Source organism: Naegleria fowleri (assembly GCF_008403515.1).
Source record: "Naegleria fowleri strain ATCC 30894 chromosome Unknown tig3, whole genome shotgun sequence".
Classification (NCBI taxonomy): domain Eukaryota; phylum Heterolobosea; class Eutetramitea; order Acrasida; family Naegleriidae; genus Naegleria; species Naegleria fowleri.
The window spans coordinates 118,497-132,353 of record NW_025407935.1 but is presented as its reverse complement, the minus strand read 5'-3'; the positions used below and the strand labels follow the sequence as shown (position 1 = coordinate 132,353).

Below are 13,857 nucleotides of genomic sequence, written 5' to 3'. Positions count from 1 at the left end.
TTTCAACCACTGATCTACCTATCGTGCAAATGAAAAATTCTCATTCATTACAAACTCCAACAAAAAAAATTTCCAAATCTATCCATATGAATAACATCAAAGTGGATGATGGAAAGAGATGGAAGGCATCAAAAGAGATACCCTCTCGGGCGGCATTGTAATAACAACCTTTCAGCCCTCCCTCCATGATGCGGTTAATAATAATAATATTCATGTTGATGCTACCCATCTCTGATGATGATGGCTTTATCAATTATTCCTGATTGAGGCAACAAAATATATAAAAGGATATTCTTGAGGTTGTTGATGCCAGTGATACCATACAATGGTGGTCATCCATACATCATCATCATCATCATCATTCTTTTAAAAAGAAATACCTTGAAACAACAACAACTCTCATCTCCGATACCGCCATCACTATTCGTTCTGAATGATGACGCCCTCTCAACTTCAATTCTTGAAACCAAGCCAACCTCAACTCCAAAGGATGGACCTTAGGAGTCTTACTTTGAAAAGGAAAACTCAATCCTCGACGTCGGGGACCACGACCAACAATTGCCAAACGCCATTGCATACCCGACTCTCTCCTTCAGGGAAGTGTATTCAAACACTTTCACCGTTCCCAAATATTGTTTCAACGGTACCTCAATCTCCTTTACCTTTGGTTCCTCAAGTCAAGCAAGAAGAGGAACATGATTCTCTTCACTCCTCCACGTGCTCTCACAATAATTGTTTGACGAGGCCTGAACTCACTCCATTCTCACGTTATGTACAAACACAACGGGGAGATGACAAAATGTCAACCTCTTCGCAAGTGTATATTCAGAGAATGAGAAGAATTGAAATGCTCAGGAGAGAAGAAAACCTGAGACGAAACGTTGTGAAACTTTTGAACACCACAAAAGGCACCATGAGTGTTGAACAAATAAGCGTGACCTTTGATGAAGATTTGAGCTCAGTTCTGCCCGTTGCCTCTAATCAGAACCAACCCTTGACAATGAAATTGAGTCCAGACAGCAGCAGTATTATTTCGGATGTTTCTCAATCGTCTCAACACTCAACAAACACCATACCAACTTTAGAAACAACCTTTGTTTGTGACAGAAAGAAGAACATTTGTCAAATCATTCGAAAAATTCGAGCACGTCATTATCGATCGTTCTTCAATTTGACTCCTTCTCAAAAATCTGCTTGGATCACCCTTAATCACTTGCTAAAAACCCAACACTAACCCCCTTGTAAATAACCTACCTTAGAGTCAACTATGCTATGGTTAATGTTTTATTGATTGATTGAATTCTTTCACATCACCATAAGTATTAAATTTCAATTCTAATAAATCCTCTACATGCTTACGGGCATTGGCAAGGACTCGATTGAAATCAAAATAGGTGGCTTTGGTTTTATACCATTCTCTGTGCAGACAGGTGAATCCAACAACATACATTTCATGAAAGAGGTCCAGGTTAAATTCGTATTGCTTTTTGGGTTTAGACTTGACTTTCTTTGCAACTTGTTTTTGTTTCGATGGGATTGACACTTGAAGTGAGGTAGGATTCTTTTTACCACTACTGGAACTACTGGTATCATTCATTGTGTTAGCATTGGAAGGCTTCTTTGCTTGGTGTTGCGAACTCGACGATGATGGATTTGAGGATGAGTTGGATTTTATATTGGGAGATGCATCCCATGATGGAAGTGCTGAATTATCCCAAACCAATGGAGAAATGTCATCTGTTAAAATATTCAAAGACTTCTTGGGTGGCTGCTGAGGTTGAATGGTTGGAATGTCATCAAATGACAACAATGTTCCCTCAACAGTGGTTTGAGGTGTAGATGAAGAGGACGCACCTTCATCTTCATCCTCATCGTCGTCATCTTCCTCAATGGCTGGTTTTCCCTTCTCAGTGGCAAGTAATTCAATAAAATTTTTCTTTGCGGTTACATTGTGAACTTTGTTGGCTTGGAAACCAATTCCTAAAAATGAAAGTAACATCATGGTGACGTTCAAACCAGCAATAACAAAAGGATACGATGTAAAGGTACCATCTTCTGTGACCTCCATTTTGGCTGTACATTTGGTGAAATAAGTCTTAAATCTCTTCTTGTAGTGTTTTGAAAAGTAGAGTAAATTTTGGAGACCTAGAATTCCGGCTCCACGGAAATCCGTTTCGGGTTTTGTGTTCTGGAAACCTAAAAATTTGTAATGTTCACCCTCAGTGAGTGTTGTCTTCTTTTGCGTGCATGCCTTGTAAAGAGCAAATAATAATTTTTGATGTTTTTCATTTTGAATGTCAAACTTTTTCGAGCAGTACTGTTTAAATTTGTCCAAAATTATTTTCTTTTCTGGCTCTAGATAAATCTCAGCTTGTGGAAATTCTCCACCAGCTTTCGCGTCACTATTTCTTCTCGTTCCTATGCCACTAACTGCCGAACTTATTTTTGTGCTTCCCGCAACAGCTGTCTCTGTTACTGCTGTGTAAATATATTTCAACATGTCTGCAATAATTTGCAAAATGTATGGTCCACTTTCTTCGTTTTGTCGCTTCCTAGCAATTTCATAATAATTATCTTTCATTGTTCCGATATGAGGATCATCACTCTCTTCATTATTTCTTGATGATGAGTGAGCAAGTGCTGGTACACTTTTTGTTTTTGGTAAATCTTTAGATCCAAAACCTTGATATTTATCAAAAGATGAAGAAGATGGAGCATGATGTGATGATTTGGTATTATTAGATTGAGACTTGAAGGTTGTTGTTGTGGTAGGAGTGGATGGAGAAGAGTCATACAGCGATGATGATTGGTATCCTCCTCCAGGAATTGGAGATTCCGCAACAATGTTTGATGACTGTGTTCTCTTGTGTTTTCCGTAGCCAAACGAAACGATAGGTTCCGCTGATGATGAATGATTACTGCCTGTACTCGAGGATGAAAACGATCGGTTATGATTACTATTCATGTTATTGCGATTCAATTTAGAGGTATGAGTCTTGGTTTTGGTAGAATTCTTCTTGGTGTTTTTGTGTTCAATTACAAGATCATCGCCATCATTATGAGTCTCGTTCGTGAACCTCTGATTATTATCATCATCATTATTATTAGGTGGTGCTGTTGTGGGAGAATAATCCTCTTCTTCGGATTGAGTCCGTGTTGATTTCTTCTTTTTGGAAGTCTTCTTCTTGTTTGAAGATGAAGAGGAGAGTGGTGAATCGGATTCAAGTGGTTGGAATTCATCCAACAATTTCATTTCTCGTCGTCTCATTTTTTATTTGGATTTTTTCGTGTGGAGTCATCCTTAATTTACCTTGTTGTTTCAAAGAACCTTGACGTGGCAGATGAGGTCATCCAAATGGTGTCCTTGTTGTTTCTTACACTGTACATTCCATTCAAATCATATATAAATGACATACACGAATGTAAAATATAATTTGAATATTAACCTGCTTAAAATATTGAGCTGATAAGTCCAGTAGTTGGCCTGTCCGAGTAATAGTAGGCCACAATAAGATCTCTCACGTCATACTTTTTATCGAAAATAGTCACAGATTGCATTTTCTCAATAATGTTGGATAATATATATTCCAAGGATTTTGGACTTAACTGGACGCATGTTTTAGGAGACTTCCTGAACAACTAATCTTCTATAGCATTTCAATATTTCTAATTGATTAATGTCGTTGGTACCTCCTTTAATAATAAGTAATCTCTTCATCTCCGCAACAATTCCTTCCCAACAAATGGAAAAGCCTCCATCTCCATAATTATATCGTTGAACATTCCACACAAGTGGAAGTAACTCAGATACCTTAAGTTTATGTTCTTCGTTTTTGGTAAGAATGGAAATTTTGAAATCATTATCGAAGGCAAAATTCTTCCAAGTTTAACTCCCATGATGATGACTGGAGATCGATCCAACAAAATGATACTATCCTTATTTCTGTTCAACCATTGCAGAGCACTGGTTGAGAAAAAAAGTAACTTGTTTTGCAGCGAAAGCCCTATCCAAAACTTTTGGATAATCTGTTTGAGATATTCTCAGACGTTCCCAACATTGGTGGAAATAGTGTTGCACATTCATTTTCCATGTTACGCTTAACCAAAAAGCAACACAACGGGGCAACATTTTAGAATTGAATGTTCTAACGTCATAATATTTTGGAATTGTACCCCCCAATTTTTGGATCAATATGCATTTATTATCGCACAATGGAAGAGTGTCAACATTTTGATGAATTTTAAGGGAGTAACTACTCGCACCTGACCGACTGTTCCAACAATACAGGGTATCACCAGCACAGTTGACTGCAAAACAGGCAACCTTTTCTGGGCATACAATTAGGCAAATTTGATGCATGAAATGTTGATCGTATATCCTAAATTCGTCTTGAGTTAGATCAAAAAAATGTCTGGTGTGATTGTGGAATTCTATTTGGTATGAGAATGTTTTTGGTCTGTTTGGAATGTTATAAGCGTTGTTTTCTTTGTTTCCAAATCATACTCAGCTATTTGCGATTCTAATTGTGCGATTACAAATCCTGACGAAAGTGTAAGTGTGACTTTTTTGTTCCCACAGGGATTAAAGAGCTGAACCTCTCTACCAACAAACATGGAGCGTTCTGCGATGTTTTTATTATACGCAATGAAGAAAGATTTTGTGGAGTAACAATGAACCATCGATATAATATCATGTGACAACGTTCATATGTCCATATTGGTTCAGGTATTTCCATGTGGTTCTCCGAGAAAAAAAGGTAATTTGAGCAGAGTTGTTCGGGAGCAAAGAACGATAGCGTCGTTCTTCCTTCCACCATTGTATTCCATTACAAAGTATTTTGGGGAATATGGTGCTACATTCATTTCATACTTGAACTCCAGAGTTTTCAAATCAAAGGATGATACTCGTTTGTTCGCTATGTCTGCCACTATCAAGGAATTGCACTTGGAACAAACATAAATTTGTTCGACTGTCATGCTTGAGAGCCAATCCTTCCATTATAACTTTACGAAATATTTTTGAAGGATGAGAAAGAGACGCACACTTGAGACTACATTCAACATAAGCCAACACGACATGTGGTGCTCTCATTCTCTTTGCAAATTGGTTAAATCTTTCAACATATTCACTCGAAAAGAGGCTCTCTTTGGATTTAGCATGGAAATCGATGAATGCTGACCCTTCCAGAAAAACAAGGCGTACCAAATGTTCACCCCAAAGATTTAAGATTTCCATATCCATGGAACTCTTCGTCTTTTTCGAGTGAGGCTCACTAACCTCGTTCTCCTCCTCGTGGATCGATCACCAGCATGGTACATGATGGCGTTGTGCCATTTTGTACAAACCTTATCCCCTATTCGAATCCATGAGTAACCCAAACTTGAATAAGCCTGTTCTTCCTCCGACGAATAAATTTTGTAAGGCTTTCTTCCAGCAGAGGAATGAACATGAAAGGAATGACCGCAAGCACCTCCTTGAATTCCACTACATAATGAACACAAATAATAGGATTTGTTCTCTTTCTTAAACGATTGATAAATGAAAGCCTCAACTTGTTTCCTTAAAGGTATCTGCGGAGGAAGATCGGGAAGGAGTATGGCATATTCATCGACACTACTCTTATTTCCCAAAGCAACTGCCAACCAAGAATCGTTTTTGCCTTCTGAGGCAACTCGAAACGAGTTTTTTTTGCCTTCTGAGTTTTTCGATGTCGATGGAACTGTTCATCGACATCGAAAAAAATTAAGTCTCTCTTGGTATATACACCTTAAAGAATGAAAATAAGATAGGTCAAAAAATTCCATCTTTCTCGCCTCTCCCTAACACCGTTATTGCTAGTCTAACCCAAATCAAGACTTTCTCAACTGTGGAGTTCAAACAATGGCCCACCACTAGCATGCCAATCAAGACTTTCCTTTTGCAGTGTCATGACAAATCCCACACAAAAAGTGCAGAAACAAGGAGAAAAGAATAAATAATTTTACCTCTTCCTTTCGTTTGCTCATGAACTCGAGAAGTCAAAAAGATTCGTTCCTACACCCCAAATTTGAAACTCTCCCTCTATATGTACATGCGCACAAAATAAAACAAAACAAACGAGCACTCTTGCTTGAAGAACAACGTATCAACAACCAACCATACCTCCTATTGGCACAAGTCATTACTCCTTCTTATATTACCTTTCCGAACAACAGCATCATCACATCACGACAACAATTCAACAAAAAAGGGCTATTGTATTATAAAGAGTTCACTAGCTGAGCTATTGCCGCAATCCCGAACGAAAAAACAAACCACACTCGAGTCCTCTAATTATTGTTGGTGGTTATCATCATCATTTCTCGTTTAGTACTTACTTTAACTCCATCGATACCGACACAACACCATGCAAAAACTCATTCGTTTACGAAATATCGTTCTCGGAGTCGTATTGGTCATTACGGTGGTTCTAGGATCTTTGGCTGTTCTCTTGGGTATCCTTTCCTATGCTTTGCCCAATATGGAGAATGAATACAGAATCCAACGAGAATGTACCATACTAGAGCCTCATACCAACTGTTTAAACCATTGCTCTCATGGCATCATTGGAGAAGAACATTGTTTAATGTATTGCCGAGCGGTCGTTCGGGTTCATCCCGATGATGATGAAGGATTTTGTTTGGATGATGGAGGTGTCCACAAACAACAACAACAACAACAGTCGAATGGATATAAGACAACAATTATTCGTTCCACCACCACATTGCCCTCCTGTTCTCATCCTTTGGAGAAGAGTCGGAATAGAACCACTCTCGAATTTAGTGAGCATTCTCCGTTCTATGAATTGAAACCTGGTGAAAATGTTACGTGTTATTTGGATTCCGAACTTGATGATGATTCAGTCTCCTTTGAAGTACTCTCTCCAGTGCGTAACATGTTGTACGTGATTGCCATTACTTGTGCCTTGATTGCCATCATGTTTTTGTTTGTTTTCATTGTGGGTTTAGTGAGTGTGTTCATTCATGGCATTCTACCTCATCGACTACAATACAAGAGACAGGAGCATTATGAGCATTTGGAAGAGGCCTATGCGAGAGCAACTTCATCTCATTCTCGAGATTTCTCGAGTAGTGGTGGTGGAGTGTGAAAACGAATGATCATTAAGGTCATTGAAGGGTTTTAGGTTTTTACTCTTCTCAAAAATTGTACTTTTACTAAGGTGTACTTTTATCAAGTCATGACCCCACCACGACGTCACGCAACAACTCGTTACTGGGAGAGGTTCAAAAGTGCTCTAGTTGTTTTGCTTTTTTGGAGACAATTTTGACAATGTGTATAGGCTGTCACATTTCTCAAAAATCTCATTGTTCAACTTGTAAACGTTGTGCTTACTTTCAATAAGATTTTCCTTTATACTTACTTTATTCTTTAATTACTTTCAAAGACATCTTACGAAATGAAGAGGTAAAACTTCAGCGACTATATTTGTTGGAGTTTCATCTCGCTCCTTTCTTTTTCCCGCTCTTATTTCAAATAATTTACTGTTACACCACAATCGAAAAAAAATCCCAAACAACTCTTCCGAAAGGTTCGCTCCGATTTTACAACTCAACTGTACATAACATCGTCATTACATTATGCCTCATCAACAACAAACAGCCACCATGAAATCTGTAACCGAATTTCTTCCACCGAAGGAGAGAGTCCTTCGCTCGGAACAAATCGGTCTCAGCTCTCATAAGAATACCTACAACAATGGAACACTGATGAATAATTGGATCGAAGAACGTAATGCTTCCGATTATATTGATAAAATTAATAGTGATCCATCGTTTTTGAATCTCCAAAAAACTGGTCCAACCCTCAATCAAACGCTTTACAAAAATCCAACCGAATGGAAGCCAGACGCCTATCGAGTGGAAGAGCCCATTCTTCCAAAAGAAACAGGAAAGGAGATTTTATTTGTTCATGGTGACGATAAAACGGAAAAGAGTTTGGTCACCATGACAGCTTTGACATTTTCACATCAAAAAGATGCTTTGAAAACTGAGGATGCCCTTAAAAGTATCAAGACTATTAAGCCTCAAATTACTGAACAACAATCTCCCGTTCGTCTGCTAGAACAAAAGAGAGCGCAGTGGCAAGTAGAACGAGAGGATGAGCGAGATCCAAAAAGCACATTCATCACCACGTATCAAAATGAAATTGTCAAGAAGGAGAAGCTTTCTGAAATTTCGACAACTTCTACTCATATCCCTTCGAACATGCATCTCACCACGAAGAGTATTCTTCCAGACAAGCCAGTGATGGCTCCTTCTGGGGACAACCAGTCATCATCCTCTTCATGGGAAGATCAATTAGGAAGAACAAAGGAAACTCTTCAATTTGCTCCTCCTCAAGCCAAACCCACCAACAAGTGGGGCGATTTTACCAAGAGTATGCGAGAAGATTATAGAAAAACTGGATTAAGAAAACCAATTGAATATAAAGTGACACCATTAGCATCTCTTGGAAAATATCAATAAAATTGAAAATTGTGTATTATCAAAATCGAAAGACTGATTCCACTGGAGTGGTTTGGAATATATGCACCCATTCAATTCCATGTTAATCGACATTAATCTTCTCTCATTTAAATATGATAATTCTACCACGACGATCTGCAACAATGAATTCACCACTCATTTCATCCATGCAGGCACATTGAGGCAAGATGTTATAATGGTTCATGTTCCTACCATACACATGAATGGGATTTCGTGTGACTCCTGAAATGACAATGATTGCATTCTCAAAGTGAGAGCCAATTCGAATGATATTTCTCGAAGCTCGATCGACAATTACTTGTTCAGACATGGTATGATTTAAGGCATTCTCCTCTTCTCCACTCAATGTCGATGTGATCATTTGTAACGTTTCATTGTAAAGAATAATATTATTGTCATCTGAGAGGAGAACAAATTCACTGGTTTCTTGTAAATAATCAATCGAGTACAACGGCACACCAACTTGAAGAGTCCTTAACAATTTACCATTGATCGAGTTGAAAACATGAATATTCACACCATCCGTGACATGAAGTGCATTATGGTGATTGTTATCCGTTTTAATCACAATTGCTGCATTGGGTCTGAAAAATGTTTTTTGTTTTGTTAATTTCTGAATATCCTTCTCACTGGTGAACCACTTTCTAATTAAGACCAATCGTGGAGTTCCATTACTATTGAAATACCATTTCATATTGTACTTTCGAATATTATTTGAAAAGATTACAATGACATAATCACATCCATTTTCACAATTTTCCACGATCATGTTCATTGGATGATGTGACATTAAATGATAATTCCAATCTTGTGGTTCATGAAACATGTTCACGAATCGTTGACCTTCTTTTTGAAAAAAATAAAAACATGCATTGCGATCCACCACAAGGATTAAATCATGTTGCTTTGAATATGCCATCGAAACAGGAATAAATTTACAATTATTTGCAATTTCATGAATTTCAATGATTGGATGATGATGAGAAAGGAATGAATCATTCGGAGGATCCTTTGATTCATCATCATGATGATCATCAGAACCATGATTGAAATTATTTGTTGTTGTTTTTGGTATTACTAGAAATTCAACCACAATTTCAAATTTTCCGGAAAAGGCTTTAATATTCTTCCGAGCATTTAATTGTCGTGCAAGTAATTGACAATAATAATAGTGATGATGATCATGAGAATGGTTGCCATCAAGGCTTGGCAACTTTGAATCGATGAATTTCAAAACAACTCTTTCTTGCATTTTTTTTGAAAGCTGGAAGTGTCATTACTATTTTGTAAGCTTTTGATGATTTATTTCATTTAACGCTTTTTGCATTATATATAATTAATAACAATTGATGCAACGAATTGTAAAAATTAAATTAATGGCATTACTTTGTAATATACATAATAATTATTATTTTTTAATTCAATTCTTTTTGATTCGCAACAATCCTTCGATGTTTGTTCACAATTTCAGCAATTTCCTTATTCAAATTTTTCAATCGTTCAAACAAATCGGCCATGTCATTCAAACAATGATCCTGAATGGTGACAAATAAATTTGGTGAAATTTTTTCACTCTTCTCAATCATGCTTAATAATTCTTGACGTTTTTCCTCAATGTGGGGCATGTTCAATTCTAAAGGAGCTCCCAACGTCAAGTATGCATTCAGAATGTGCATGGCAGCTTTTTTTCGATTCAAACGTTTGGAATTCTTGAATCGTTGAATGTCCCGCCAACATTGTACCGATTCTGGCGCGAAAGATCGCCGCGCAAAATCCAGCATGAGGTGGAAGGTCTTTTTGTTTTTGAGAATCTTTTCGAGTCCACTTTCCTTCGAGTCGAAAAGTCGTTCTTGTCTCGCTTCCTCTTCTTTGATATCGCTTCGAATGGCGTAAAGAAGAGGTAATGTGACAGCCACAATAATTTCGAGAAACATGTAACCCCACAAGACAAATCCATAAGGCACATAATAATCCACAAGAGATTGCACCACTTCCAAAGTACCCAAAATAATGAACAAGATTGCACTCAAAACTTGAATCAAAATTAAGGCAATGGTTTCCTTCTTAATTCCCCAAGTGTCACGATCGACAAAAAAGGTAATGATTAAAAAAACAGCTTCCACAATAATATAGACAATACTTTCAAGACCAATAATGAGAATGGAATTGGTGGACATGCCACATCCTCGATCGAATACTAAAATTCCACCATCGAGCAAGAATATTCTCTTCCTATTGTTAGAATCCGAATTGTGGTTGTAAAGTGCTTCTTCAATGCCACCTGCCACGAACCACAAAATAATTCCAAATAAAAACGCCAATGCATAAACGACACAAATGAATTTGTAGCTCAATAAAAAGTTGAAAATTTTCAATTTCCTTAATTCACTTCTCATTTCGGACATGTCCTTGTAGTCACTCATGTTCCATGTGGAGAGATCGACGGCAGATTCGGAATCTTCCATAATCATCTCCGTGTCGTATTCGTCATTGTAATAATTTGTCGTCGCATGGTTGTTATTCATCATACCCATCTGGGAAGAAGAGGTTGTGGTGGTGGGATTCAAAATAAATCCAACCATGGCTCCGTTTCCGATTCCACTTCCGTCACTATTTTCGGAAGCTACGGAACGATGAGCCATATCACTTGAATATGTCTTTTTGATGCCTTCTTCCTTCGTTTCCTTTTGAAAACTTTCCGAATCATCATGATTGACAGTATGATTGTTAGTGGTTTCGTTAGTCACAAAAGTCTTCTCCGATTCGGAAAAGGAAACATTGGTCATGATGCACATTCCCGAAACCATCAAATCAGTAGGTAAGGTAATATCGACAGCGACATTTGAAATTTCATCATCATGATCGGTTCCAGCTAAGGTTGTGGCCACTCGTTGTTGTGTGGAATCATCATTTCCAAACATGGATGTGGGTCCTACAGTGATGTTCTTAGCATTAATTGCATGATTGGTATTATTGGTATTATTGGAATTATTGGTATCAATATTTGAATTGTTAAAAGAAGAATTAGTTAAGGAATGCATGGTCGAGTTGAGTGGTTGTATCGATAATGATGATGATACCAATTCAAATGATTGTTGATTAAAATCATCATCTCTTGACACATTTCCATGAATGGGAGTGACATTCGAAGAAGAATGGTCAAACAATTTCGTTTTCAATAAATTAATCTTGTACATGAAGAATCCTCTCATTAATCGAAAGATTGTGGGCAATGATATGGCTTTAAATAAGGTTCGACGAAAAGAAGAGTTTGAAAAAGTTCACCTACCTGGTGGAAATGAGAAAAAACAAATGGTCAATAATCCACACGGATAAATCTTTCTTCCAATAATGATTCTTAGCAGCATTCCCGAAATAAAAACAAATCCTGCAATGAGAGTAAAAAACAAGTAAATGGGATTTCTTGCCGAGACATGTCCACTTCTTCGTTTCCACACCACTCCGACACCTGACAGGACAATAGTTGTGAAATAGATGAGTAAAAACGTCAAACATAATGCAAAACTAATATAAGTATCTGGACAGAGACCATAATCGACGTGTCCATTGGGTTCTCGACTCCATGATGTATTGAGAAGTGAAGAGTCACAGAGACGAGTCGAATTGAAAGTTGTTGAATTGGAGGAAAAGTTTTGAAGCAATTCATTGAAGGAGAATGGTGATGAAGAAGAGATGGGATAGGAATTGAAAAGTATCCATTTGTAATTGATATATGAATTGGAAAAGTGGTGGTTCATGACATTTGAATGATGTCCACCATCAACACCACCACCATTAAAAAAATTCAAATGAAATATTGAAAGAAATAATTCAAGAGTAAGAGAATGAAGGGATGAAGTGGAATGATAAATCTCTAGAGACGCATTCAAACGTGTTGTGTCTTTAAACATTTTTAAAGTATTTAATAATAATATTGGAAAAAAGAGACAGAGGCAAATGATGAAAATTGTTGTAAAATTAAAAGAGTTGATGAAATTAATTCTTCAAAGAATTCAGTGATGATGACTTTGCCCAAGAGATACCAGTTAGAATCAACTCGAAGAAGAGGATGTTGTTGATGTTTTTTAAAAAGAAAAACAAAAAAGAATTTTCGCAACACTTTAGTGAATAAACCACCACCAAAGTCATTCGACACAAATTTGGACCTCTGAACGACCTGAAAGGGAAATGAAAGATGAAAGATTATAAATTTTGGTGTTTTGAAAATCCATGTAAGAATTCGATGCATCTTCCCCGACCTGTATGAGTGCTCTCCACATTGACAATGTGTTTTTCAAAGATCATTGGCAACGAAAGAAGACATTTCATGAATGGTTGATTTTATGAGTGAATATTATTGGTCAGACTGATTTATTTTACAATGCAATGGTGTGTGAATCACACAACTGAGTTCATTAACAAATGATTGAAATCATACAAAATCACACACACACAACTCAAGTTGATCATCATTTGAATTACAATTTTAAAATACAAAATCTCACCATGATCGAAAGAGTCTAATCAATTAATCCTCTCTCTTTGGCCTTGGTGGAGCAATGGAAGTGAAATCAAAGGACCATGTTTCTCTTTGATCAATGGGACGATAAAATTGAATCATTTCGCGATCATTGTTGGGAGTAGTGGAAGGCAATCCAAAAACAGTTTTGGAGAGTTGAGTGACGAGATAGGCTCCTGCAGAGACGCTGGCAAAGATGAATGCTTGCTTGCCTGGTTTCTTGACCTCGAGATAGTGGAAGTTGATTCTTGGTTGCATGGTGGTTTGTGTGACAAGTGGCAGTTGGAAGTTTTTTTTGTAATGTGTAAGGATCAGTGATCAAAGAATTTTACAAAAGAATCCTTTTCAAAGACTCGTCATGGAGATCTTGGATTCTCTTGTTCGCAACGTGAAGTCTGTGATTTCTAATGCACATGTGTGTTATTGATCTGAATCTCAGAATTTGTAATTTCAGTTCCATTGCACTGAAAGTATCTAATCGAACAATTCTGTTGTGGTGTTGCCAATTTACAACACCACCATAAAGTGGAACGATCGTCGATGAGAAAAATAAGTCTCGTTGAGGTTTTATTTAAGGATTTGAATTATGGTTGACCTTGATCTTCAATCATACATATCTATTACCAAAACATTAACAAATATCAGATCAGACAATGAATTCATTGAAAAATAAAGCACTAATTTATTGCATACCAAACAGCCAATACAACGCGATCAAGATAAAGAATTTTTCAAGCAAATTTTAATAAAGAAAAGTTTTATTAGACTCTCCGATTACTCAAAACTGGGTCGACTTTTGAGCAAGTACTCCC

General features: G+C 37.1%; 7 protein-coding genes across 7 annotated transcripts; 3 read left to right on the top strand and 4 right to left on the bottom strand.

Annotated features, from left to right (window-relative positions):
• Nucleotides 1-433: 433 nt before the first annotated feature.
• On the top strand, nucleotides 434-1,234 carry FDP41_007381 (uncharacterized protein; the record flags this gene model as incomplete). The annotated part of the gene is made up of 1 exon (XM_044711120.1): nucleotides 434-1,234. The coding sequence occupies one exon, from the start codon at nucleotides 434-436 to the stop codon at nucleotides 1,232-1,234; it is 801 nt and encodes a 266-aa protein (XP_044568917.1).
• A 42-nt stretch (nucleotides 1,235-1,276) lies between these two features.
• On the bottom strand, nucleotides 1,277-3,268 carry FDP41_007380 (uncharacterized protein; the record flags this gene model as incomplete). Its single annotated transcript, XM_044711119.1, has 1 exon — nucleotides 1,277-3,268. The coding sequence occupies one exon, from the start codon at nucleotides 3,266-3,268 to the stop codon at nucleotides 1,277-1,279; it is 1,992 nt and encodes a 663-aa protein (XP_044568916.1).
• Nucleotides 3,269-6,386: 3,118 nt separating this feature from the next.
• FDP41_007379 (uncharacterized protein) lies at nucleotides 6,387-7,127 on the top strand (the record flags this gene model as incomplete). Its single annotated transcript, XM_044711117.1, has 1 exon — nucleotides 6,387-7,127. One exon carries the CDS (start codon nucleotides 6,387-6,389, stop codon nucleotides 7,125-7,127), a length of 741 nt encoding a protein of 246 aa, XP_044568915.1.
• Nucleotides 7,128-7,617: 490 nt separating this feature from the next.
• FDP41_007378 (uncharacterized protein) lies at nucleotides 7,618-8,505 on the top strand (the record flags this gene model as incomplete). Its single annotated transcript, XM_044711116.1, has 1 exon — nucleotides 7,618-8,505. The coding sequence occupies one exon, from the start codon at nucleotides 7,618-7,620 to the stop codon at nucleotides 8,503-8,505; it is 888 nt and encodes a 295-aa protein (XP_044568914.1).
• Nucleotides 8,506-8,608: 103 nt separating this feature from the next.
• FDP41_007377 (uncharacterized protein) lies at nucleotides 8,609-9,778 on the bottom strand (the record flags this gene model as incomplete). Its single annotated transcript, XM_044711115.1, has 1 exon — nucleotides 8,609-9,778. One exon carries the CDS (start codon nucleotides 9,776-9,778, stop codon nucleotides 8,609-8,611), a length of 1,170 nt encoding a protein of 389 aa, XP_044568913.1.
• Nucleotides 9,779-9,941: 163 nt separating this feature from the next.
• On the bottom strand, nucleotides 9,942-12,437 carry FDP41_007376 (uncharacterized protein; the record flags this gene model as incomplete). Its single annotated transcript, XM_044711114.1, has 2 exons — nucleotides 9,942-11,767; nucleotides 11,816-12,437. 2 exons carry the CDS (start codon nucleotides 12,435-12,437, stop codon nucleotides 9,942-9,944), a joined length of 2,448 nt encoding a protein of 815 aa, XP_044568912.1.
• A 617-nt stretch (nucleotides 12,438-13,054) lies between these two features.
• Nucleotides 13,055-13,303, bottom strand: FDP41_007375 (uncharacterized protein; the record flags this gene model as incomplete). Its single annotated transcript, XM_044711113.1, has 1 exon — nucleotides 13,055-13,303. One exon carries the CDS (start codon nucleotides 13,301-13,303, stop codon nucleotides 13,055-13,057), a length of 249 nt encoding a protein of 82 aa, XP_044568911.1.
• Nucleotides 13,304-13,857: the final 554 nt, after the last annotated feature.